The following is a 27,441-nucleotide window of genomic DNA, read 5'->3' as shown; positions in this document are numbered from 1 at the left end:
GATGAACCTCACTCTGATGTTAGCTGTTCTGAGAATCAGCACGGAAGTGATTTTGCCGATTCCTGGAAGGAGAGAGAGAGATCGATCAAGCGAAATTTCACAACTAAGAATGTGATCACTAGACTATGTGTTTACCGTCCATCATTATCACTCGATTTTTTGGCGATATTTTCAAGTGGATAATTTTTGTATTCGTGCAATAATATTGGATAAGCTGGAAGTTTAATTAAAGCGCTTCGAATTCAAGGTAAGCCCTCGTTTCTTTTTGTTGCTGGAGAAGTTTCGAATATTTTTGTTGCTGGAGAAGTTTCGAATATTTTTGTTGCTTTATCGTGGTCGGGAGCCGCTTTAGTAGTCGATAAATTGTGAAAATAGTCAAGTGAAGAAAATATGCTCACTAAAGCAAGCACATTGTGTGACGTAGTCCGTGGATTCGAAAGTGAAAGAAAATGTCTTGGGTAAAACCCCAAAACAATATTTGATGCTTTTGCTGGGCGAACTTATGTGCTCTTAACTTTCCATAAATCTTTTACCAAAGATATTACTTCAATACGATTACGAAAAGGTGGCTTAAATATTGGTAAGTGCCTGGTTAGAATGGCTAGCGCAGTCAAGTCTAATTACGAATTCTGTCTGAAACATACTCAAAAATATTGATGCGTACGACAATGTCAGTGGCAAACTGTATCATTAGCGAGGCTTCTAACCTCATCACAATCAGCCTACTGGACATATTCACGAGAATTGAGTTTAAAGAAATAACAATTCATTCTTTATTGTAATCAATCTATTGGACAAGTTCTCGTGAATTTACTTTAAAGAAATGACAACTTGTGATTATTATGAAGGAAGATGTGATTAGAGACTAACACGACATAAAATATTACTAAAACTGCAGTCGTGTCATGAAACAAGATACAATTCAAGATTTGGGGCTAAAAATGCTTAGCAAAAGGAAACGTAGTGGTATTTTCGAAATCGTAGTCAAGGTATGTAATGTTTTAACGTTATTTTACTATGCTAGCAAAGCATAGCGACGGAAAACTATACTCGATGTTCTCCGCGAGTTCAAATCTCAGGTTTCGTGCCACACAACCAAACCTGGAGGTATTTTCCACTAAGACCTTGTTTCTCTTTGAAATTAAAGATTGTCAGTCGCATTTAAAATACCAAAAAGTAGTATTTGAGGGAACTTGCACCTATTTCTTTCGTGAATTACTAACCGAATATCAAAGACTACTTCCGGTTCAATTTTTTCCTTCTATTTCGAAAATCGTTTAGTCTCACAATCTGGTTACGTAAGTCTGTGCTTCAGCAAGTAGAACTGAAAGGATATCTACTATGATTCGGTTTTGTGGCACTAGCACTTCACCTTCTTTAACAAACTGATAAAGAAGGAATATGTTCCTATTCACAGAATTAAATCTGATAACATTTCAATAACCCATTATGGCTACCAGGATTTAGTGAAAGACCCTCTAATTTTTCCTTTAAAGATCATCTATGTCAGGAAATACTGCAAATCTTTGGCTTTTGCATTATTTTTTGGAGTTGATACAAACTTTTTTTACCAGAATTGTATTTCTTACAAACCTCAGACTATTATTGATGATAACATTACATTTTTTCAAGCTGGGTTTCAGTAAATAAGCTTTTCTTGAATATTTTGAAGACAAATTTTGTTCGTTTCACTATCCACGAAAGTAGCATAATTACGCTGTAATACGATGCATTTTTAACAGGCATGTTAAGCTGGAAAAACTTCTCTGAGTACCTGGATGTACATCTTTACTCACAGTGCGATTAGTAGTAACACATTTAAGAGGAAAAAATGACTAAGCTTTTTTTTTTTTGGTATCAATTATCTAACATGAGACACTATGTGAGCCAAAAGCATTTTGTTCTGTAGTTTTACTCTGAACCAGGTTTTTCACAGCATGGTCAAGAGAACCCAGGATTATTGTGAAGTCTGATTTTAGATCTGAAAGCTTTAAAAGAAAATTCAGGATTTTTTTTTTTTTTTTTTTGGTTAAAAATTTAGTGATTGGATGCTCTAAAAAGAATAGAGAAAATTAAGCGAAAGGCTCATGTACAAAGGAATAAGGAAACTGAGATTAAAAATTTAACCCTGGGTTAGCGCTGATCGGCCTTTGAACAACTGGATCTTTCTCCCCTCTTGACTTATAGGCTAGTTATTTGGGGGGAAACACCTAATACTCTTTTACCATCTTACATAAGAGAACAGTCAGGTTTATAACGTCCTCTGGCTACGATTCCCACTACAGTACCATTTCCCATAAACTACAAGTTTTTTCAAGTTTCCTTGGTTATTTCATATATTTGCATATTGCTTTATTTATGGACGATTATTTTTCTAGTAGACTTTGAATGATTTATTACCACTTTTTAAAGATCTGTCAACATAAAATCAGGCTGGTCTGCACAAATTAATGTTTCTTACCCAACTTCTGACAATCTGCAAAACCCTAGGAGAAGGTTTTAAAACAAAGAGTTCTTCCAGTTTCAAGAATCTCCTGAGAGAACGTGTCATTTTTACCATCTGACGAGTACATTGATTTACTTGAAATTTCTTTTTTTTTTTTAGTGGCTTTGTATGTTTAAATAGCCGTGTGTTCTGTATCCCTTTATTTTCATTTTAACATTTTCATCATTTTGGAATCACTTTAGCTGGACTGGTATTCGCTATTTCTAAGTAGCTTCTGCTCTCTCTGAGTGAAAATGTTGGATCTATGATCAATTCGTCATAGCTTCTTTTGAATTTGCCTCTGTAATTTTGATTCTCTAAGTTACTTGCCCTGAGGAGCTAAGATAAAGATCGATTGTTATCATTAATGACTGATCTACCGTTTTAAACCTGTCTTATGAATTTTGATGTTTTCTTTCGCTGACTTTATCAAATTTCTCTAGTTTACCAGTTTAAGGTGAGCTGATTATTTTAACACAAGATATACCATTATACCGGAAAAAAAGTTGAACATGGCAGGTGAGATTAGATTATGACCACAACTCGGGTTTATGAAGGTGAATTTGATCAAGAGCATTTATCCTCGATCACAATTTCGGGATTGAAGCACACCAGTTTAGCGCGTTAGTCTCCTTTTTGGGCGACATTACCTTTATAGATCGGTTTCAATTAAATCTCAAGATTTTCTTGTCCCTGGCTCCCACATGCATTCTAAACATTGCTATATTGTTAAAGTTTAGGGGTAGCCATGAATGCATAACCTCATGAACCATATTTGAAGGTCGTATGTTATTGAGAAAGAATCGTTAATTTTCCAATTGCCTAAAACTACAAAACGGTCCCAACGTCAGTTTCCCCTACGTTAATTTATTCGACATAATTTGCCGCAGAAACACTCGCATTCCTATTTCTCCTCATACAGACTGCTTTTACTTCCTAAAACCGTGAAATTTCTAACTTTTTTAAATTGAAATTTTCCCATCGGCTTGTCGGGAACGACGTAACGAGTGCAGTCTTTATAGAGTCACTTAAAGTTCCTTTAAAAGACTAGTATCAAGATGAAGAGGAGAGGATGCGAATTTTAATATAATGGATCACGTATCGTACATTAAGGCTTATTTTACTTTTTTTTTGTATCATAAAAGCCAAGTTTCCTAAGGAAGATATTGCCGATGAGTCCTCTATAAAAGGTGAGGAAAGCGATTCCAAAAATGACGATGCACCAAGTGAAGCTCAAATTCATGATAACTTGCTGCAGCTGAGAACTGAAACTCCATGGAAGAAGGTAGAAAAACGGCAAAAGGGGACAAGGACATACGGTAAGGAATTTAATACTTCTTAGTTTATGGCATTGTAAATGATTGCCTACTTTATTTCTGCTACACACTTGCCGGTTGTATACCGAAAGAGAAAGCGGGTTTGGGTGTTGGAAGGGTAACAAGCCATTATCGAGAAGTGGCTCATAGTATCGGAATAATTGCCAGCATTAAACTTAAAATAAAGCTCTCTATTTATAAGTTTAAGTGGAGTACTTTTGTCCAAGCTCGATAAACGACTATGACTATGTGGATCAACTCCACTGCTTCCATTCTTCCACTCTTTCAGAGCCCAGCAGTGCCCCACAGACCCGGGGAGGAAGAGGTCAGCACAGCACTTCAAGAGGTGGTAGAGCACAAAGGGGACGAGGACATGACCGAGGACCTAAGCCGACGCGAGGAAGAGGTGGAGTACTTTTGTCTAAGCTCGATAAACATGATTGTGTGGATCAACTCTACTGCTTCCATTCTTCTCATTTTTCAGAGCCCAGCAATGCCCAGCAGATCGGGGGAGGAAGAGGTGGTAGAGCCCAAAGGGGACGAGGACATGATCGGAGACCTACACGAGGAAGAGGAAGTATGAAAACTCTTTCTTTTTTTTATGGGAGGTGTCCATTTCCGGGTCGATTAAGGAACAACATTTTTCAGTCTCCAAGACATGTTTTCACGTATCTCTCTCCTTCAGTTGTATTCGGCATAACTTTAAATTTGATACAAAGTCTGAAGTAGCGCTATATAAAAACTTTGAGAAACAAATTGATTGCCTGTACGTTTGCAATTCTTGAAGATTAGTTTAAGATTCAAATTTAACAGGAACAAATAAATTAACAAGACAACAACCAAGAATTGACTGCAGATCCCAAAATCCAAAAATAAAAACAAGTGTACGCCTGTATATTAAGATAATATTAATATAATATATATAATATGTATTGATCAACGTATTCGCCTCGCGATCAGATACTTTTATGAGCGTAATTTCGGCCTGGAAATAAGTCCATCTGACTGGGAAATCCTTTTACCCTTTGAAAGATAGGTAGACTCAATTCCGTCTTGAAAGGTGCATGTGCGCATGTTAGTTCAGCTTCTCTTTACGGACATTACGAAGGCATTTGGTCGACTGATTACTAAAAAAGAACTTGGTGCTTGAGGTTTATGCTCTATGCTGAATTTTTCTCCTAAAAATTTCTTTTTTTTCGACGCACAGTAAACCTTATCCAATCACGCATTCGTCACCGAGATGTTCCTGTGCTTGAGGCAGGCTACGTATAATAATGTTCCATTCCTATTTACCTTCCGATTCTTCACGCGGATGACTCATGCTTTGGATCCTTACGTTTGACTTTGATGTTGCTTTGCCCTACTGCCGTGTCAACCATTTTCATCATTTTATGATGATAACTTTATTTTTGTTTCACAACGCTCAAAAGTTAAAAAAAATCCCAGCGAAGGTGGGCTTACTGTTTCTGTATATAGCGTTTAAAGGCCTATGTTTAAAGATTCACAACTAACGAAAGCTTGTTTTCAATTAGATGGCGTCTTCTCCCGATCGAGTGACCGAAATGGGTACATATTGAAGGACGTTAGGTACGAGAGAAACAAACTCTACGTGTTGGGCTTACACCATAGAGTGACTAAGGAATGCTTACTACACTATATTGAAAAGATCAGCAACTATGATGTGAAGCATATCCTATGGTTTAAACCTAACGGTAGAGCCATTGTGACCCTGGATCCAGAAACTATAGGTAAATTTGCATTTTGTTTCTCTAGTTTTAGCAGCAAAATTGGTCGTTACACGAGACTATTGTCTTAATCGAAGCACACAAATCATACTTTGCATTCAAAATAGGATATGAAATCGTTGAAACCGTAAAAAAAATGGATTTAATAGTATAGACCTAGAAAACTGTAGTCTTTCTTGAGGAACATCAGGGAAGGAAAGATGACTTGACGGCAGACCAAAGGGAGTAAACTATTGTCTAAGCAAAACGAGTAATCGAAGGAGAAAATGGAGGAAGGAGGAAAGTAAGGAAGGAAAGATCCCTTTTGATTATCCGCACATCGCTCATTCTTATACTTCAATGAAACGATGTTATAAATGAAGCAAAATTATTGCAATCTTTGCTTCTATCTTACAGATTTTCAGAGGATTTGCCGAGAGGCCCAGAAAAGGCCACTAACCCTCAATAAGGAAAGGAAGAATGATGTCAGTGATGTACTCATTGAAAGAGCACCAGTTTGCAAGAGTATATTTGTTCGTGGAATTCCCTTGAATACGCCAGAGGAGGAAATCGAAAATCACTTTGAAAAACTTGGAATAGTGGAGAAGTTTTGCTTCAACACTAAAGAAGTGAAAGAAAGAAGAGCCAAGGAAATGAGAGCAATAGTATACTTTAAAAGTGAAAAAAGTATGTCGACCAGACATTTGAAGAATTAACAATAACAATACAGAGCGCTGTGTAGGAGTAAGATCTTGTGTAAGTCTTCATAAAATCTAACGATAAGTAGCTCTAATGATATCCAGTAATATCTCACGGCTTGCTTCGATCAACACCAGAGAGAGTTTACTTCTTTTTTTTCTGTCAGTTAGCTTCATTCTATGCATTTTACATTTTATGTTAATAAATTTTTTAGTTTAGTCACTTATATTTCTATCTTAGTTACCAACATGTTTGATCCGTGTACTTTGGCCCTATATCGTCTAGGTGTAAAGAAGATTGTCGATAATGATAACTTTCTTGATGGCACCTTACTGGCTGTGGAGAGGTACTATCCTTTCATGGGCACCGTAGAACCTGTTGACTCCAAAATTCCACAATATACTGAGAGCAAGATTCCATTATGCGAGGGTCCTTATTTCCGGATGGTTGTAGATCAGGATACCATTGAATTTGTCATGAGTAAGAGCAACCGCGGGCTTGAATTACAAGAAAAGCTCAGTGCAGAGCGAGCAAACATAAATTGGACCAATAAAGATGGATATGTGCTGGTCAAATACAATTCCAAGGGTCACAAAAGAGACAATGAATTTGACGATCAGGATTGGGAAGAACGTTGTCGCCACATCCTCAGTGATCTTCTGGATCGATTCACTTTGAAAGACATTCCAGTCGAGAAAGAAATCTGGAAACAAGTTATCAATGAGTTACCCCAGATTGAGAGTTTGTTTCCCAACTATTCAGCTCAAATAAAAAAACTTGATGATCTCGAGGAGCTAAGATTGATCTGTCTCAAAACAGATATGCCAGAGTTTGAAAAGAAACTTTTAAATCGAATTGAAGAAGTAAAACAAGCGGAGCTGGAGAAGACTCTTGAACACAAAACGTTGACAAACTTTCCTATTGTGATTCTCAAGCTTATGGAAATGGTTGGCATTCAGAGTATTTTAAAGGAAAATGTTCATCAAGATATTCAAACCAGAATAGAGCTAGCACAAAAAAGCATTTTCATCAAGACACCTCAAGGCCAGATGTCAGCTGCAGTCGCGTATCTTCGAGAACGCGAAAAAGAAGTAAAGCAGAATTCAACGCAAAGCCCTCCAGAAATTATTGGTATCTTAAAGACAAAAGTTGGAAAACGTAAGTTGAATACTGAATTCAAGGAATCCAACCTCCATTGTACCTTCAATATCGATGAGAGCAACAACAAGATTCTGTTTTTGGGAAGAGCTCTTGAAGACACAGTTAGAGGCCGTAAAGTGGCTGAGGCGACGCTGATCACTGGCAGACTTCACATCAAAGATAGAGACAACGACATCCTGCAATCAGACGAATGGAAACAACGTTGCCGCAACTTTGAAAAACGTTCTAAAGTTCGTTGTCAAAGAGGGTCAGTGACAGAATTTCATGTTTTTGGATTCAAGAAAGGCGTCGATGAAGTTGTAAAAGCATTGACTAAATTTTTAAACGAGAAGAAAGCGAAGGAAGGAGAATTCAGATTCAATTCGCCAGTCCATCAAAGACTGTTCCGTGAATTTTACAAAGATGAGATAACGAAACTTGAAGAGAGCCTTTCGTTGTATTCAGTAAAAATTTCTTGGGAGGAAAATGGAGATATGCATTTCACTGGGGCTGTTGAAGGCGTGAAGGAAGTTACGAACAAATTGAATGCTATGCAGGACGATATAACAGAGGAAACTTGTAAGGTTATCTTGCCAGGGATGCGAAGTTTCCTGGCGAAAAACAAAGGGGAAGTCGTCGGAGTTGTAGAAAAAGAAAATGAGTGCGTCATCGAAATACAAGAGTGTATGGGAGAATGTCAAGGCCCGGATGACGTTGATGAAACTTCGAGCATAAGTTCTGAAGAGGAAGCCTTTGATGAAGATGATGACACCATAGTCACCCAGGAAGGCAAGAAGATTATCTGGAAAATTGGAAAAATTGAGGAAGAAGAGGTATGCAAAGAACCCTTGATTGTCTCTGGGTCATACTCAAAACGAACCTTTTCACTTATTTAGCCTTCTGAGGACAAAATATTACGTATACTTGTTATTTGGTAAAACACTTGAAAAGAGGGAAGTTATACGTGGAAACCAAAGATAATACCCCATTACAAGTGTATTCACTACAACGAATAAACCACAACCGCTATAAATCTATAAACATTTAGGAAAAAAAAGGGCGAACAAGCAATTTTTGCATAAACCAGTGACTATGAGCTACCTGAATTAAGCTTAAATTTCCTTCGAATTTTTCTCACAACGATGAAATTTTTTTAATAGGCGGAAGTATTAGTGTGTTCAGTTGGCTCAAATTTGAAGTTGTCCATCGGCGCAGTGGCGCGAGCTTTCAACGAAACTGGTGGACCAGCACTGCAACGTGCCCTGAACGAGACTGGAAAACATTATCTAGATCCTGGAGGAGTTCTTCGCGTACCCCTTAAGGCGGGAAAACTACCCTGTGATCATGTCGTTTTCTGTGTGTGTTGCCCGTGGAGTGATGGGAAGACTGCCGCTAAGCAGGTAAGAAAATCTTTACTAGCTGAAAACAGGAGGATACATTTCTCTAACCCCTTACAAATCCTTTTTTTGCAAGCCTTTAAACGTAATTTAATCTTGCATTCAGTACAATCCATTCTAAACATCAAATAAACGCATTGCAGCCACTCTTCTTAGCCGAAGAATGACCACTGGCCGATGAAAAAACGCAAAATTGAGTCTACAACGCCTTTCACTTCAATAATGTTTTCAAAAAGTTACTTTTACTCAGCTGAAATAACTGTTTGCAACTAAAGAAAGGGATTCAGAACTATTTCTTAACTAGAGTAAATTTGATCCTTCAATTGTTTTTATTTAATGTTATCGTTCTTTTTGTTTGGCTAACAGACTCTCCAGGGTTTAATGAGGAACTGCTTTGATGCTACTTCCAAAGTTGGGTGTGGCTCTATTGCCCTACCTCTCATTGGTACAGGAAATCTTGGCTTTCCACTCGATGTAGCAGTCCAGGTCATGGTCGACGAAGCTCTGAGTTACAGCAAAACGTTTCCCAACTCCCCTATTGAAGAATTCAGATTTATTGTGCATCATAAGGATCAAGAAGGGATCTCAAGCTTTGAAGATAAATTCAAGCATTTCAAGGAAGACCCTCAGCGTACGTTTCCTCTTCAGAAAAAACCATTAATTGGCCAACTGAGTGGGAAGAGAAAGAAGACACCTCCTTCTTCAGAGTCAGAGTGTGCCAAAGTTCATATCGGTGATGTTTTACTGGAGGTCGTGAAAGGAGACATCACTGAACAAAGCACAGATGGAATCATCAATGTAGTTCGCCAGGATATGCAAATGACCACTGGAAAGCTTAGTGCAGCCATCCTTGAAGTATGTGGCGAGGAAGTACAAGAAGAGCTGTCAAAATATTATCCTCAGCCTCCTGGGTCCGTTGTTACAACCTCTGCAGGTAAATTGAAAGTCCATTGGATAATTCATATGGTTGTTGGATCCGGAAAAATGCAGCATCTCCTCAAATGTATCCAAGAAGCTCTGAAGGAAGCTCGCAACAAAGGTCTGAAGACGATTTCTATTCCAGCAATTGGTAGCGGTGGCTTAGGTTTAAGTCCACAGGATTCCGCCGAGGTAGTTATAGGGTCACTTCAAGAGGTAAACCTTGGCACAGTACGTTCCATAAGAATTGTTGTCGTAGAAGATTCTGTGATAAATGTCTACGAAAGGAAATTGAAACTAATGAAAGCTGAACTCTGTTGCACTCCTGGTTACACTAAATTAGATGACGACGAGGAGGGGGGAGCTGATGCCACATCGATGTCCTGGTGCTATCACCATAACGTGACTGTGTACGGGCGAAGCAAGCACCTTGCGGAGGCAATACCAAGTTTGAAAGACAAAGTCATCAGAGAATGCCCGCCCACTGATATTATAGAGGACGTCATCGAACGTCTGTCAAGTCGCTGTCGAAGGCATTTGAGACGGAAGGCTCGTGAAGAGGACGTGGGTCTTGACTTCTCCAAACAAGGAACCATAACACTGACAGGCTTTTCCACAGATGTGATTAAAATGCATACCGAAGTAACGAAAGTTCTACAGGAACAATTGAAGAACGAACACATAATGGAACGGGCAGAGATGATGTCGCGAAATGTTCAATGGCATTTCTTAACTGCGGATAATCAATTGAAACCATTTGAGAAGATGGCTAATTACGAAATCGAAGCAGCACAACAGTCAAATGAGCCATCTGTTTACTTCACTCATAGGAAATCGCAAGCCACAATAGTTTTCGCTCAGGAAAACGTCACCTTTGATAAAACTGGGGCAGTGAGGAAGGTCTTTCGTAAGGATGGTAAGCAACTACTTTAGATGGCCATTTCGCGGGCTTTGAGCCCCACCCTTTAACCTTTGCAGAAAGCTTTACTTAAAAAGTTGAATGCAGTTGATGATATATATTCTTACCAACTGGAATTGAAATAGTAGGTTTTGCAAAGTTACACAGACATTCTCGGCTCTGATATTGTTACTTGTTAAGTCAAGACGATTACAAGGACAAGTCCAGCAATGACTTGTGAGATGCAGTTTGTTCACGTTATAAGCACTGATTGATAATAATTCTAGGACCGAGTGGAGTCCAATTCGGTCTGTAATCATATGAGTGACTGACAAGATCGGACGACCGGGAAGCGAGTCCGATTTGCCAATCGCGAATATGATTACTGACCGAATTGGACGAGGCAAAGTCCTGTTACAATTTAATCATAACCGTTACAATTTCTGAAAATAAAATACATTTAGGACAATTATCTCTGGTAAAGACAGTTTCTAAAGTAAAAATACCTCCATTTTGGAAATTCCCAGTTTTTTTTTTAGGATATGTTGTGTTGCTATGATTATTGTGATCAATTTTGTGATTGGTGAATCAAGTTGAGCGGACTTAGTATGATTGGCTGCTTCAACTGTGCGATTACAAGTGTCTGTTTACAGCTAACTTTCCGGGTACTCTGTCCAATTACAACTACACAGAATAATCAGTGAATAATAGAGCAGCTGATGCACCAAACGCAATTGAGGAAATTTTAACGTTTACGGTTGATGCTATTTAATGATATAGGTGTATTGAAATGTATATGATTTAGGGTTCCTTACCAATATTTTCTATATCCACGTCAAATAGTGTTGCCACTCCCAAAGAACTGGGACTGCCATCCCTTGGATGCCAAGAAGAGAGAAGTGAAGGTCCATTCAATGCGTCTTGATGCAGATTCACCGGAGTACAAAGACGTTAATGAGAAATTCATGGAATCAATTTCCGAGAATGTCTGTGTAACAAGTATTCAGAGGATCCAGAACCCATCAATGTATCATTCCTATGCCACGAAAAAACAAAGTATGGACGAGAAAAATGGAAACCACAGAAACGAGTGGTACCTATTCCACGGTACAGCATATCATAACGTCAAGGACATAAACGCACATGGGTTAAATCGAAGCTTCTGTGGTAGGAATGGTAAGTGTTTCACCTACGAGTTCAAATCTTGGTGAAAATCTATCGTAAGTTACCTTTATTCGTGTGCAAAAACGTGAAAGGACTCTTCAATTGCCTACTTGACCAGGAAACACTCTATGAGGTCCTGATTAACAGGAAGAGCCCACCCTTTTGTTGAGAGTCTCGTAAATGCAAGTAATTTGTAAGTTTTTTGCTTCGTTTTTCGAACTGCAGACACTTTTTTTTTAAGTGTTGATATGTCCTTGGCTTTAACAGAAGATTTTAATTCTAAAATCGAACAATTTCAGAATTTTCTAAATTTCCAATATAAAACATACGCAATTTTCTGGCTGCGAATTCCAGTAAAAACGATTTAAGTGTGCTGAATATACTACGCGGTCTCGTACATGCAATAATCCAGTTCACTTTTCGCTGCTGAGCAGAAAATCTACAATTCTTTGAATGAAGATTCGGTCTCGAAGTATTTCTTGGTCGTTTTGGCTTTGTCATAGTTTTCAGGTATAACACGATTACCTGGTAAACGTGACACAGTTGTAATAAACTCTTTGTTCGTGCGTGACTTGTGTCTGCATGCTATGTTCTAAAAGAATTGGTTAATGCTTTAAGTTGTGCGTATACCGAGTTATGAATGTACTTGGGAAGCTTGGAGAGAAGCAAAAACTGCTCTCGGCTACGCCTCGAGTAAGTCTAACGCTTCTCACGTGTTCTCCAAACCTCCCACACGTATCCATAAATCTACATAACCACGCTACGCATGAACCAATCATTCAATAAACTGAGATAGCTTTATTTAACTGGCTAAAAACTAATTTTACTCGCAGGTGCGACTTATGGAGATGGTGTTTATTTCGCGACTGAGTCTTCCTACTCTTTATCTTTCTCGAAGCCACCCAACAGCAAGGGAGAGTACTGCATGTATCTTGCAAGAGTGTTAGCGGGTAAATACGCAGATGGCGAGAAAGGGATGAGGCAACCACCCATTCACCAGGAGAGACCTGATCTTCGATTTGACTCGGTGGTAGACACCTCACACGATCCAACTATATTCGTCATATTCCATGACGATCAGTGTTATCCTGAATATCTTATCACCTTTACGCGGCCAGCCGACGGTTACGCTGCGACGTAAATTAAGTTTTACGTACCTCGGGAGCAACTGGCGTAAACAAACCAAAAAAAGCTTTGGATAACTTGTGTAAAAGTTACACATTCAGTATGTAAACAACATTTTTATATTATCCAAGATGGTGTTTTGTTTCCTCACACTTTTAAGAACAGATTCATGCAATAGCGCTTTCCCTAGGGTGCAGGAAACTAATTTGTTAAGGTTATTGAAAGAGATTAGAGTACTGAGGTGACTTGTCACAAATTTAATGGTGGTGCTTTGTGACTTTTGTAGGCCAGATCAAGCGTTCCATTAGAGACTTAATCTTAGTGAATATTTTTCGAAATGTGAAATGACACAATTATCTGGGAATGATTTCACAGCATTGAAAGTTACATTTTTAACGTTTGGAATGGACAGTTCGGTAAGAAGTTATGGAAAATGTTGTTGTTCATGGAGGTTTCGTAGACAAATGAACCGTTTAATCGTTTCATATATTTTTTGTAATTCTTTATAGTTTCCTCCTTATGTCTTTAGATTAGTGTGTTAATAACCTCTTACTAACCAAGAATGAGGTCGTTACCGGAAAACCTCAAACTGGGCGATTGCTATGTTGACTAAGCGAAAACGATCCATAATCGGCCCAGGTCATTACGGGAGGAAAATGTCCAACTTTCATCTAGATCAGAGTCCATAAAAACATGCAATATATCAGACAAAAACCCAGAAAGGATTTTTAGTGTTACTGTACTGTTTCTGTCACCTTCACTGTCTATTTAAGTGTTGTTCCAACTTCACTCTCACTGTCACTGTCTCTCTTTCTGTCACTGTCACTGTTTCTGTGTTTGTACAAGTCACTGTCACTATCACTGTCCCTGTCACTGTTAGTGTTAATGCCACTGTCTTTGTCAGAGTCACTATTTCAGACACCGTCACTGTCGATGTCTGTCACAGTCTCCAGATCATTTACCGTTACAATCTCTGTCTCTGTCTGTGTCAGTTTCAATGTCAATGTCATTGCCACTGCCACTACAACTGTCACCACCACTGTCACTGTCAATGTCTTTTTTAAGTTACTGTTACAGCCACTATCTCTGTTTTAGCCACTGTTACTTCATTGTGACTGTCTCTTTGACTCACAGTTACCGTCACTGTCAGTGTCACTCTCTCTGTCATTTCAACCTCCACTGTCATTGTCCTTGTTTTTGTCACTGTCGGTGTGGCTGTCTTTGTTCTTGTCTCTATCACCCCCATTTCTATACTTGTGCAAAGGTGCTAATTACATTGTTTGTGCAACACACTGTAGCATCATTTTGATTTTCGCTCTCATTGTCACTGTCTCTGGAAGTAGCAATGTCGCTGTAACTAAACTTAGCAGTGTCTTATCACTTCATTGTCGCTGTCAAATGTTATTATCATTGTCTCAGGCACTGTCTTTTCACAGTCTCTGTTACTCTCTCAGTTGTTGCCACCGTAACTGAATGGTTAAGCTTTCGTTCATTGTAAGGTTGTGGGTTTTTGACCGTCCTCCGCGTGTCGATCAGGGGACTGACTGAGTGATAAATAGAGAGTAATAAATGTGCGCGCGTAGATATGGAATTTCTCTTCGAATGTTTAACTCGATAACCAACGAGTGAACGCAGCGAACGGGAAAGATGTCGAGTTGAACACGAGAAGAGAAATTTCATATCTACAAGCAACCATGTATAATTTTGTCCATCACATAAACACAATAGCCCTTTTCTGACTAGAAGAGTCGACTTTATTAATGAATGAAAATAAGAGGATCGACAACCCCCAAATAAAAATTGGAAAGTGCCTTGGCGCACTCAAGAATAAAACAAGCGTTGAATCACCACAAAATAAACAATGGGCGTAATTGTCAATATTACAAATTCTTAGTTATTGACTTGGGCCTTACCGACAGAAATCTTTCAGGTACGCGGCCAAAATCGGCCTGTGGCAAATCTTCCAGATGTCGATTTTTGTTCTCAGTCGCGAGAAATGCCATCACCAAAGTCACTGAATACTTTACTTTCGGTTTTCTTTTCGTATTTTGGTTTGTAAGCGATAGGAAAATTTCAGTGCTATAGCAGAAGTTTTTCTTTCACGCCCAAGTAAACAGATAAGTTTTTTTTCCGTCTACAGTATAATAATCACCAGTGGCAGAAACGGCTGCACCATTCAGCTGTTCGGCATGCGCGTATTTAGGTAGTTTCTCCCAATAAAGGTCGATGAGGTCGGAATTCGAGCCCTTGGAGGGTCATTGTGCCATGCTTTAGGCAAAATACTTTAATCTTACACTTCATCTGTCCACCCAGGAGTATAAATGGGAATCATTTGGGTTATCAGAGAGTACTGACGAAATGCTGAAGGGATAGACTTTATCTGGACTATATTCCAGGGGGAGTAAAATTACTCCTAGTTGTTTCAGGCCATGGAAAATGGAATAAGATACGACTATGTAGGCCACTTAGCTCGACTACAGAATTTAGCTTTTTTTTTACCCCAGATAAATACTGAGAACATCTGAGTAAACGTTTTCTTAAAGCTCCCTCTTTTTTTGTCCTCAAAAATCCGGCTTTGTGTGGACTTTAAAGAGCAGCGAAATGCAAATTTTGGACTGATTAATGTTGCAGATGTTGGACTGATTACTGTTGCAAATGTTGGACTGATTAATGTTGCAAATGTTGGACTGATTACTGTTGCAAAAGTTGGACTGATTAATGTTGCAGATGTTGGACTGATTACTGTTGCAAATGTTGGACTGATTAATGTTGCAGATGTTGGACTGATTACTGTTGCAAATGTTGGACTGATTAATGTTGCAAATGTTGGACTGATTAATACAGATTAGTGTGGGGCAGGGGGGGGGGGGGGGAAAGGGTAGGCCTAAACGAAAGCAGTTGTGTTTTTTGTATTCATCCTTTTAGCTTCTTTAGATGTACTAAATCAGAAGCAGTGTGAACATATCCAAGGACCCTGCACTTCTCTTTGATTGTGACTTTAATCCAAGTGCTATCTTGACGGGGTAAAAAAAAGTTGATAGCAACCATTAGTAAGCTGATAAATTCTGACTTTAGACAAACATGAATTGAAACATCTGCTTCCAATTTCGCTACATACACAAAGCAAAGATGGTAGACGTGTCTTAAAAACTCTAATCATAAAATAAGAGGTCAAATAACCCAGATGGTCATCAACGTATTGTTCAATTCATGGAAGATGATACCATGATACTACAAAAGCACGTATTGTTTTACCGAGCATAATTTTGCCACTCATCAGCAGGATTAGTTAGTATATTGCCATCTTCATTTTGCTGCGATCGTCAGACTGTGATCGTTTCGTTAGGACGATGAAGCTTTTCACGTTATTTCAAATGATTATTTTCGGTTTGTCGGTAGTGCATCTTGGAGAGTCATGTGGAAGTCGGCTGACATTACATACCAGTTCATTTCATGCAAAGCCATCCCAAACAACAACAGAGTAAGTCCACAATTTAAGATGCTTGTTTACAGTTGAGGGCGATGTAAGACAAGGAAAATTGAATATCTAGCCTTAGTAGAATACAAACGTCGATCAAATCATATTTATACCTGACATATTTACACAAGATGAAGCGTGATCATTCTGCGTAAGAAACAACAGTATTATCATCATCAATTGCTATCATTCACCTCTTACAGGAAACAAGGTGTCCTTATATTTTTCTTGGTCATGGCGATGCTGTTTGTAATGCGGCATTCGTTGTAGAAAAAATTTTCAGACCCATGTATCGGAGATAATCCTCCCTCGTTCTCGTGTATGTGTTTTTGCCCCCGAATTACTCTTGTGACCATCACTGAGCGCTTATAAGCTACTTAGCGGACCAAAGCCTTACTTTCTTCATCCATTTCTGAATAGTATGATATCTATTACAAAGGAAGAAAATTATCAATAACTAGATTAGTGTTTACGCCTCTTCCATGAGCTGTTTTCGTTCAGAAAAACCCACAACTGCAACTTCGTTCATCTTCTTGGATTTTCTTTAAGCATTCCAATCAAATTTGTACTACGTAAGCGATTTTCCACTCCACTGTTCTAGTGCGGCATTCGTTGTAGAAAAATTTTCAGACCCATGTATCGGAGATAATCCTCCCTCGTTCTCGTGCATGTTTTTTTTTTTTTTCCCAAAACTATTCTTGTGTTCATCACTTAGCGCTTATAAGCTACTTAGCGGACCAACGCCTTACTTTCTTCATCCACTTCAAAATAGCATGATGATCTATTACAAAGGAAGAAAATTATTAATAACTAGATTAGTGTTTACGCCTCTTCCAGCTGTTTTCGTTCAGAGAAACCCTCAACTGCAACTTCGTTCATCTCCTTGGATTTTCTTAAAGCATTCCTATCAAATTTGTACTAATTAAGCGTTTTTGCGCTTTATCGAAAAGTACACTTATCAGATGGAAATGAGCCTCATCGTTATCTCTCTATCTAACCCGATAAGCTCAAAATGAAATTTACATTACTTCATTCCTCATTGCAATTTTTTGTCTGAGATTTAATGGCAAATATAAACTGAATAAGAACTGTTTACAATTTCTTGCATACTATCAAAGTTCTACCCCCTTAAAACATTTGAGCGACCCAAACCCCCCTTCCATCTCCTACTGTGCCCTCCCCCCCCCCCCCCCGTGTTACGTGCGGTATCTGCACATTGCTCCAGGATGTGGACAAGCTGGTTTTTTTCTGATAAAGCAAATGAGGATAAACCGTCGAAATTATAAGACGAATAACTCCAGTTTTTATCTTCAGGACCGGCATAACTGAAAGTGATTTGAAGATTGTTCAACAAAAGGTGAGTTACGTTTTCGTATGTTCATTTTGTATTCACAAAACAAAACAATACCTCAAAAGAATGCAGCTCAAGTAGTGCAAAGTTATATAATAGACATCCTAAGATCGCCAAATTGATCGCCTGTAATAAAACCTTTTAGAACCCACCTGTATTTCATGTCCCTAAGTTATTAGGGCCTTGATATACCAGGCCATTCGATGTTGATTACATTCATTTTGGCTCCAACGCAAATAATGTTAACAAGCTTTTTAAATTACATGGGAATGAAGTGGGCAAATTAAGTAATAGAAAACAAAGTGAAATAATGACTCGAAGGGGACGAATGGGAGGACTTTGTAGACGCTGGGCTACGATTGTGTCGTTTTGGTCTCGAAACTGCTTTTCCAGTGGAGAAAAAACCTACTCAACTTTATACTTTTCATAATCGTACCGATTAAAGACATTGAACACACCGAGATGGGGTACGCCGTGTTATTGTATTTATACTCCAACCTGATGATCTCTTTCAGGATGATCCCTTGATGTCGAATATCTCGAGAGAAGGAATTCTTCGTGGATTAAAAGAATGCCAAAGGCTATTTAGAAACGATATCTGGAACTGTCCATCGGAGATGTTTAAAATGCTATCCTTCTCTAACGAGTCGACTCATCGCTATGGTAAGACCTACTAAACTTAAGGCCGGATATCTCATTAGTTCGTTGAAAATTCATTTTTCCTCCTTAGTTGCCATTGTATCAGTGTGACGCAGCAGAAAAACACCCTTTCAGTTCTATTTCCCGCAGCACCATTGCAGTAGTGAACCATGAACCGTCCATGCACCCGGTTTACACAGACTTTTGTTTAATCGCGGAAAGGGCAGTGGTAACTAAATACTTTCCCTTATTGCTCTTTCTTACAGCCACTCGGGAGACTGCTTTTATGTATGCTATAACCGCAGCCGCTATAACCCATGAATTCACTCACCAGTGCACATTGGGAAGAATCCCCGGGTGTGGATGCGGAACTTATTACGGTGATGGTGTCATAAGTGGATGTGGCGAGAATATCGCGTTCGGACAAAGGGAGGCTATGCGTCTTTTCCGAGTACCGCGGAAAAGAAGGTTACGATTGGATGCTTTGACGGCTGTAAATATGCATAACTACAATCTAGGAACGAAAGTAAGTTATCATGCATAAATAAACTATTTTAAAACATCGTAAGTAACCAAGTTTTAGTTCACGCTCAGTCAGCGAAAGTTTGACGTTGGACAGCACGATCCTTTTTTTCGGTATCCCAACCCTCTACGCTTGCTACAAAACAGCAACGAAATCTGGGGAAAACTTTAGAAAATAAATAACTTTCCAAATTGTACATACCAAACAAAAGCTTTCGGCTTTAGGAGAAGTTACATCGATTTGAGACGAAAAGCTCTTAAAAGTAAAATAACAAATGCTTCCCATGACAAGCTTCCCAGGAGAAGATAACAATGAAAAAGGACGAACACATCCTCTCAGGTTAAAATGGCGAATATTCATGGAGTTTCAATATCGTTTTCTCCGTAACAGTTTCGGTTATTTCATAACTATTTTTTGTCTGTCAGTCTCCTACAGTAAACACATAGCGATTCTTTGTTAGCATACTTTTGAGGCTATTGCCTCCCGTAGGAGGTGAAGCCACACGTGTTATCGAAATGAGTGAGTGAGTTCGTGAGTGAGTGATAGTAGGTACCAATAGAATGTCGAACGTAACCGATTTTGAACAAATTTCGCTTATTATTTATTTCGGAGGATCTTCGTGATCGACATTCGCACTAGCAATTACTGGGCGTAGCATACACTTAAGAAAGAAGAATGTCTTTGAAACAAACTATTTTGTGCCCTAAGAAAACCAAGGTGTCATTTTTTTTCAGTTCTTGCCGTGACATTACAGACAAAAGCGCCTCACAATCATTTCAGGATGGCGCGTAGTTAAAAACAAAATTTTCTAGCAGGAATGTCTTAATAGGTGTGATCGGGGCATCATGAAAACTAAGAGAAAAAATTTCTTAAAAGAGAGAGCCTTTCATCGTTTGAATCAGCGAATCATGCCCAGTAGATGCGAAGATATAATTTTTTAAGTTCCAAAAGATGTTAAACATCTCAAATAATTTCACAAATAATTTCGGCGCGCTATTGGTAACAAAACTTTTATTCGTGGAAATACCTAAATGGAAGGTGTGATCTTTCGAAGAGAGAGCATTTAGCGACTAACGCCCAGAGGAGGCGCGAAATTTGCAGAGCGAGCAAGTTCCAAAGTCTCACAGAGTGAACCTTTTAGACGGAATGATGGAACGGTGGAAAGGTGAAATATCCTAACACGGAATGACGGAACTTCCTAAAACACGAAATGCCTTGTCATATTAGGCAAAAGTCTCACAAAAAAGGAATTGCAATGAGATAACAGAACAATTTATAATTAACAAGAAAAACTAAAGGAAGCATAGCTTAAGCATTATTGGAGCCATGGGGATAGAGAAATAGTTGGATTCTGGAACTAGTTTCAATGAATTATCATCACTATTGCTATTGTTATTATTTTCATTATTATTATTATTATTATTATTATTATTATTATAAAATTACTATGAATATATGAAAATCATGTACGTGAACTGCGGATTATTATTATTATTATAACTGTTATTGTTATTATTTCAAGGGGGTGGCACTTAATAGCCCATAGATAATAAACTTGTGGCCCACTATGAAATATCATCATTTTAAAAAAGCTGATGACAGAAGTTAGAAACTAAAAATCGATCCATCTAAAATTCGATTATTAGGATGTTAGATCCCAGATATCGTGAACTTTCCAAACATTATTTGAACTTTTTTAAAGATACCGAACTTTTCCTGTCTACAGATTGTCCGAGAAAGCTTGCAGCTGAAAGGAAGATGTGAAGGGGGCTTTTTTAACTCCGATCCTTGCCGAGTGAAAACAATGTGGACGGTATTGGCACCATTTGAAGTTGTTTCCTCAAAGCTTAAAGAAAAATACCACAGGGCCTTGCAGGTGTCCTTCATAAACAACAGACTTCAGCAGTTGCGCCCACATTACCCAATCGATCAAAACCTTGTGTACCTCGACGACTCGCCAAGCTACATCATGCGAAATGACAGCTTAGGCATTAATGGAATTCTGGGACGATCATGCAGGAGGGATATGAGCGATGATAAGTGTGAACTATTCACTGCTATCTGTGATTCTATTGGACTGAACCCAACAATAGTGGAGCATTTCAAGCAGGTTAAATGTAGATGTAAGTTTATTTGGTGCTGCAGAGTTGAATGTGAGACATGCACTGAGAAGTATAATGAAACAAGGTGTTCACTGTAAGCGGATACTATACTGTATGTCATGAAGAAAGAGATTTCATGGTTAACTTCCTGTAATGTCAAGTATATTAAGTGTGTGCGTGTGTTTATTGACCTAAAAGTACAAAACATCATATTTTGAAATAATCCTACCAAGTGTGTCGTTAGTGCTACAGGTTTGTTTGGAGCCCCATCCAATGCACGCCAGATACACTTGAAGACAGCGTTTCATTCAAACCACGCGACGATAGTTTTTCATCCTCGCTGAAGATAACAGATAAGATGGTTTTCCGTCTGCAGTACAATCATGACCAACGAAACAAAATATTGAATGAATAGACCCTTCAGCTGTTGAGCATGCGTAATGAAAGTGTAACTCCCCATCTTCCCCATGAATAAAGGAATAACCGAGTCAGTGTTTTCCCAAAGTTCCTTTCCAAACTTTTCTCCTTCCACACAATTCCGCTGTTTTAATTCAATCAACTTGGAGGAGCAATTTCAAAAAATTAAATGCGATCGGTGAACTAATTTATCCGTGAAGGGTAGCCCCACACGTAAAAACAAAGCTGGTAAGCTTATGTCTTATCTTCCTTACACAATACAAAAACGTTTAACTTGTTAAGAAAAGCTGGATCTTGCTCTAAGAGATAAAATAACCCAGATGGTTCATAAACGTAATGAAGGTTTAACCACCAGAGCACTTATCGTTTAACCGAGCATAGTTTTGCCCGCATTCATCAACAGGACTAAGTATGTTATCACGTTACTTCTGTTGCGATCGTAGGACTGATCGTAGGATCGATTCGTTAGGACGAGAAAACTCTTCACGTTATTTCGTGTGATTAGTTTGTCCGTTGTGCATCTTGGAGAGTCGTTTGGAAGTCGACTGATGATACGTACCAGTTCGTTTCATGCGAAGTCATCCCAGAAGATGACAGAGTAAATGCGCAATTAAAAATACTTGCTAAGGGAAATTTAGGTTACTATCATATTTAGAACGAAGCGACTGAACCAATAGCCGTAGTAGACTACATTTATCGATCACATCGTATTCACATTTCAACATTTCACATATTTACGCAAGATGTACACGTGAATTATCTAAGCCAAGCGTAAACAGTTCGTGTCATTAAGAAACAACATCAATAACATCAACCAACTGCTGCAGGCAAAGCATAGCGAAGGGCCATTCATGGTGAGCAAAAAGGGTTTCAGAGCCATTCATCGGAGGTATCCCTCTCCAGGCGAAAGAACACCACCCTTCTCGTGCATTTGTTTCTTTCCTTGAAACCATTTGTCCGATTACTGGGAGCTTATTGATTACCTAAACAACTGTAGTCTTATTTACTTTATCCACCTCAAGATAATATGATATCTATTACAAAGGAGGAAAACCATCAATATTTAGATTGATGTTTACGCTCCTGACACGTGCTATTTTTCTAAAGAGATACCTTTAATTGCATCTTCGTTAATCTTCATAGATTACCTTTAAGCTACCCTATAGAATTTGCTCTAAGTAAGCTTTTTAATCAATTTTCATCAAAAACTTTGTTGAAAACAATTCTTATCACATAGAGATGAGCTTCATCGTTATCTCTCTATTAATCCCGATGAGCACGGAATGAATTTTCCTCCTACGTGTTAACATAACTTCATTCTAATTGTAATTTGTTGTCGGAGATTTGACGTCCTGCCTGAGAAGGTAGTTTTTGCAGCATTGAGGAATGGAAACAACTAATTTCGTAATGATTGAAATTGTATAAAATGGCATAAATTTTCCATCATCATACTACAAGAGAATATAAACAGTTTATAATCTTTCGCATACTATCCAAGACTTCCCTCCCTTGAAATTTGGGGGTCCCTTTCCCCCCCTCCCCCCGTTTCCTATTGTGCCCCCTACCCCACAATGCACTCAAAGGTCTTATGATATAAATTTCTTCCGGAAGGGCAACAGAGAATACACAATCGAAATTATGAGACGAATAATTCCAATTTTTGTCTTCAGTACCGGTATAACTGAAATTTAAAGATTGGAAAGAAGTGTGTTCCGTTTTCGTAGTTTCTTATTCACAAAACAAAACTTTAACACAACAGAATACAGGTAAATAAGTCCAAAGTCGTAAAATAAACATACTAAGATGGCCAAATTGATTGCAGTCACCGGTGCATTAAATGTGTCCAAACGCTGCATGTAATAAACCACCGCCTAACGTCTCTTTGAACCCATATGTATTTCACTTCCCTAAGTTAGTATGGCCTTGACAAACCAAGCCATCTGATGTTTACTGCATTCATTTTGGCACCCAACACACGTAATGTTAATAGGCTTTTTTCAATTACATATTAAATCGGAATGAAGTGGTCAAATTAAGCAAATATGAAACAAAGTCAGGGACGGATCAAGGGTGGGCTGTGAGTTGCAAGTACCTAGACGGGAGGGGGGGAAACTTTGTAGAAGCTAGACTACGATTGTGTTTTTTTTCGGCCTCGAAAATGCCTTTCCAATGAAAAAAACTTACTCAACATTATACTTTTCATAGTCATACCGATACCATCGTCATACCCGTAACCTCAGTGATACTGGTGCAGTGCCCTATCAACTGAACTAATCAACTGAGTGATTGAAGCGTAGGTCGCAATAAACCCGTGAAGTGGTAAATAAATGACTGTGAATATCTGAAAATCATATATATGAACTACAGATTAATAAATGAATTTGAGAATGATAATCGCAGCGATGAACACTATTTAAACATTAATACTTATTGGAAATATTAAGGACGGCAGGCTTGCGACAACCCCCTGTAAGGAAACTATCTGTCTATCTTCGCCTATTAGCTGATCATGGCAAAGGCCACCTTAATTCCCAACTTTCAGGCGGTCATGGCAAAAGTTCCAAGCGGGACTTAAAAAATACGTGAACTTTGATCGGTTTTTGTCAAAATCTTTTCAACCAGAGGTGGCAGAGAAGGCATTCGTGTCCAAGGGAATTGGTAAACAAAAGACCAAGGAATTACACATTTTTGCTTAAATGTTAGAGGATTCATGGATCACAAGTCGGCAGAAAATTTCAGCGAAGATCCCGGCTTTTCGTCGGGCTGGTTCGGTACGCTGATATTCTTTAGACTTCAGAAACTTTTCAGTCTCTTGGCTTAAAACCCTCGTCAGCTCAGCAATGCAGTATATCATGATTACACACCACTCTTTGAAAAAGCCAGCAAGGAGAACATATCGGTGGAGAATCTAAATATTGTAGAAGAAAAGCAAAATATACATCTCTCTGTTATTCTCATTTGCATTCGTCAACTAATACCACGGAAAGTTTTAAAGCAACGCCGATCCACACTTAAACGAAAATAAGGCTAGATCATTAGATATAACAGTTCCAACGATAGTGATGACAGGCGAACTTACATAACCTTATTCACACGCTTTCAACCAAATTAGCTGGTCACTAGGGAAGATGATCGTGGTCTCCCCTGATTGGCCATGAACACTGGAAACAACAACTTGGCATGACACCAAGCCTTCCACTGAGTCCGAAGAAATAGTCCAGGTGATTTGGGCTTAGTACTGACAATAAGAAACTCAGTAACCAAGAAAATTGCTTTTGTGAAGGAGAGGAGCTATGACCTGTAGTGATCTTAAGAACAAGTCTCTGTAAGAATCAAACATCTTGGGAAATGAAAATTTTCAACCCCCCTTCAAATTTTGCATGCAGTTAGGCACTCAGGAGGGATGCACAAAAATGCCCTTTTTAAAGGTCGCAGCACTCTTGTTGCCATGGTAACAACGGCTGCTTGTTCGAGGCTCGGAGCCTCATTTTCATACAAAAACGTCGCAAAAAAAGAGTGAAATGTTTATTTCTCTATCTCAAGCTAAACACAACATTATATATTGGTACTTCTACCATACATAGTGACATCATTCGTCTTCACTTTGATTCATTCAATTTTCCCTGAGAGTGAATGTGAACACACAAATAGATTATTCATCTTGATACAGTTTCGGTCATTTTTGTTGTCGGGTAAAACAGGGAAAAAGTTTATCTGAATTTCTCCAAAAGTACACCGATTCTGGAACTGAAACTACCCACCTAGCTGGTTATAATATTCTAGTTTTTAAATATGTAAAAATCTCTGCGGGCCTGCCTCTACTTTTTATAGGGGCAATGCGCGAAAAAAGCTCAAAACCAGATATTGCATAATTTGGTGATGTTTACATTTAATGTTCTCAAGGGGAGTAAAATCGCTCCTAGTTGTTTCATGCCATGGAAAATGGAATAAGATACGACTACATGGGCAACTTAGCTCGACTTCAGAATTTAGCTTTTTTTTTACCCCAGTAAACGTTTTTTAAAGCTACTTCCTTTACGTCCTCAAAAGGCCATCTTTTGAAGAGCATTTTCAAAGATGAAATGCAAATGTTGTACTGATTTATACAGATTGTGTGTGTTTGTGTGTGTGGGGGGGGGGGGGGTTGTTTTTGTATTCATTCTTTTTAGCCTTTTTAGATGTATTAAATCAGAAGAAGTTTGATCGTAAAAAACGACTCTACACTTCTCTTTGATTGAAACTTTAATCCAAGTGCTATCTTGACGGGGTAAAGAGTTGATAGCAACCATTAGTAAGCTTATAAATTCTGGCTGTAGAGAAAAATGAATTGAAACATCTGCTTCCAATTTACTCGCTACATACACAAAGCAAAGATGGTAGACGTGTCTTGAAAACTCGAATCTTAAAATAAGAGGTCAAATAACCCAGATGGTCATTGATGTATTGTTCAATTCATGGAAGATAATACCATGATACCACAAAAGCACATATTGTTTTACCGAGCATAATTTTGCCACTCATCAGCAGGATTAATTAGTATATTGCCATCTTTATTTTGCTGCGATCCTCAGACTGTGATCGTTTTGTAAGGAAGATGAAGCTTTTTACGTTATTTCACATGATTATTTTCGGTTTCGCGGTAGTGCATCTTGGAGAGTCGTGTGGAAGTCGGCTGACATAACATACCAGTTCATTTCATGCAAAGCCATCCCAAACGACAACAGAGTAAGTCCACAATTTAAGATGCTTGTTTACAGGTGAGAGCAATGTAGGTTACAGTCACATTCAGGACAGGGCAAATTAAATGTCTAGCCTTAGTAAACTACAAACGTCGATCAAATCATATTTATACTTAACACATTTACACAATATGTAGCGTAGTCATTCTGCGTGAGAAACAAAAGTATTACCATCATCAATTGCAATCATTCACCTCTTACAGGAAACAAAGTGTCCTTATATTTTTCTTGGTGTCATGGTAATGCTGTTTCTAATGCGGCATTCGTTGTAGAAAAAATTTTCAGACCCATGTATCGGAGATAATCCTCCCTCGTTCTCGTGTATGTGTTTTTGCCCCCGAATTACTCTTGTGACCATCACTGAGCGCTTATAAGCTACTTAGCGGACCAAAGCCTTACTTTCTTCATCCATTTCAGAATAGTATGATATCTATTACAAAGGAAGAAAATTATCAATAACTAGATTAGTGTTTACACCTCTTCCATGAGCTGTTTTCGTTCAGAAAAACCCATAACTGCAACTTCGTTCATCTTCTTGGGTTTTCTTTAAGCATTCCAATCAAATTTGTACTACGTAAGCGATTTTCCACTCCATCCAAAAGTGCACTTATCAGATGGAAATGAGCCTCATCGTTATCTCTCTATTAAACCCGATAATCCTAAAATGAAATTTACATAACTTCATTCCTCATTGCAATTTTTTGTCTGATATTTGATGTTAAGTATAAACTGAATATGCACTGTTTATAATCTCTTGCATACTATCAAAGGTCTACCCCCTTGAAGCATTTGATTGACACAAGCCCCCCCCCCTCCCTTCATCTCCTGCTGTGCCCCCTATCCCACAGTGGACTCAAAGGTATTATGATATAGAGTTGTCTGGTGGAGGCTTAGGAGAGGGTGCTACGGTATCTACACATTGCACCAGTATATAGAAATACTGGTTTCTTTTTGAGAAAGCAACAGAGGATAAACCGTCGAAATTATGAGACGAGTAATTCCAATTTTTGTCTTCAGGACTGGTATAACTGAAAGTGATTTGAAGATTGTACAACGACAAGTGTGTTACGTTTTTTTATGTTCGCCTTTTATTCACAAAACAAAACTTTACCACATAAGAATACAACTCAAGTTGTCCAAAGTCATATAATTAACATACTAAGATCGCCAAATTGATTGCAGTTACAGTGCGGCAAATCTGTCCCAATGCTGCTTGTAAGAAACCTCCGCCTCAAAACCTTTTAGAACCCATCTGTATTTCATGTCCCTAAGTTATGAGGGCCTCGATATACCAGGCCATTCGATGTTGATTACATTCATTTTGGC

The 27,441-nt window shown here is 38.5% G+C and overlaps 2 protein-coding genes across 6 annotated transcripts; both read left to right on the top strand.

Moving 5' to 3' along the window:
* On the top strand, positions 1-16,347 carry LOC113664944 (uncharacterized). Of its 5 annotated transcripts, XR_016187045.1 has the most exons (13): positions 11-247; positions 2,929-3,004; positions 3,631-3,804; positions 4,091-4,207; positions 4,286-4,378; positions 5,334-5,549; positions 5,943-6,212; positions 6,510-8,197; positions 8,525-8,764; positions 9,128-10,595; positions 11,421-11,753; positions 12,575-12,966; positions 16,266-16,347. XR_016187045.1 is itself a non-coding variant. In XM_089207926.1 (12 exons), exons 2-12 carry the CDS (start codon positions 2,998-3,000, stop codon positions 12,880-12,882), a joined length of 4,914 nt encoding a protein of 1,637 aa, XP_089064052.1. In that variant the 5' UTR covers positions 1-247; positions 2,929-2,997; the 3' UTR covers positions 12,883-14,725. The 5 variants fall into 5 exon arrangements, 4 of the variants coding, with proteins under 4 accessions (XP_089064052.1, XP_089064075.1, XP_089064058.1 ...); XM_089207926.1 differs by lacking the exon at positions 16,266-16,347 and having other exon boundaries at positions 1-247; positions 12,575-14,725; XM_089207949.1 differs by lacking the exon at positions 16,266-16,347 and having other exon boundaries at positions 12,640-14,725.
* LOC113664961 (protein Wnt-7b) lies at positions 16,052-21,447 on the top strand. Its single transcript, XM_089207978.1, has 5 exons — positions 16,052-16,347; positions 17,659-17,701; positions 18,211-18,358; positions 18,601-18,860; positions 20,584-21,447. Exons 1-5 carry the CDS (start codon positions 16,217-16,219, stop codon positions 21,055-21,057), a joined length of 1,056 nt encoding a protein of 351 aa, XP_089064104.1. The 5' UTR covers positions 16,052-16,216; the 3' UTR covers positions 21,058-21,447.
* The last annotated feature ends 5,994 nt before the right edge of the window (positions 21,448-27,441 follow it).

Source organism: Pocillopora damicornis, chromosome 1, assembly GCF_964200805.1.
Source record: "Pocillopora damicornis chromosome 1, jaPocDami1.2, whole genome shotgun sequence".
Taxonomy (NCBI): Eukaryota; Metazoa; Cnidaria; class Anthozoa; order Scleractinia; family Pocilloporidae; genus Pocillopora; species Pocillopora damicornis.
Note: the sequence above shows the minus strand (reverse complement) of the source record. Positions and strands in the feature narration are given on the sequence as shown.

What these genes read in the sequence shown, in the direction of transcription:
- LOC113664944 (XM_089207926.1), top strand. An exon ending in ATACTTTAAAAGTGAAAAAA is followed by an intron (nt 6,213 to 6,509) that starts GTATGTCGACCA and finishes TATATCGTCTAG; the next exon opens with GTGTAAAGAAGATTGTCGAT. An exon ending in GAAGGTCTTTCGTAAGGATG is followed by an intron (nt 10,596 to 11,420) that starts GTAAGCAACTAC and finishes CACGTCAAATAG; the next exon opens with TGTTGCCACTCCCAAAGAAC.
- LOC113664961 (XM_089207978.1), top strand. Translation starts at nt 16,217, where the DNA reads ATGAAGCTTTTCACGTTATTTCAAATGATTATTTTCGGTTTGTCGGTA. An exon ending in TGAAGATTGTTCAACAAAAG is followed by an intron (nt 17,702 to 18,210) that starts GTGAGTTACGTT and finishes GATCTCTTTCAG; the next exon opens with GATGATCCCTTGATGTCGAA. An exon ending in ACTACAATCTAGGAACGAAA is followed by an intron (nt 18,861 to 20,583) that starts GTAAGTTATCAT and finishes TCCTGTCTACAG; the next exon opens with ATTGTCCGAGAAAGCTTGCA.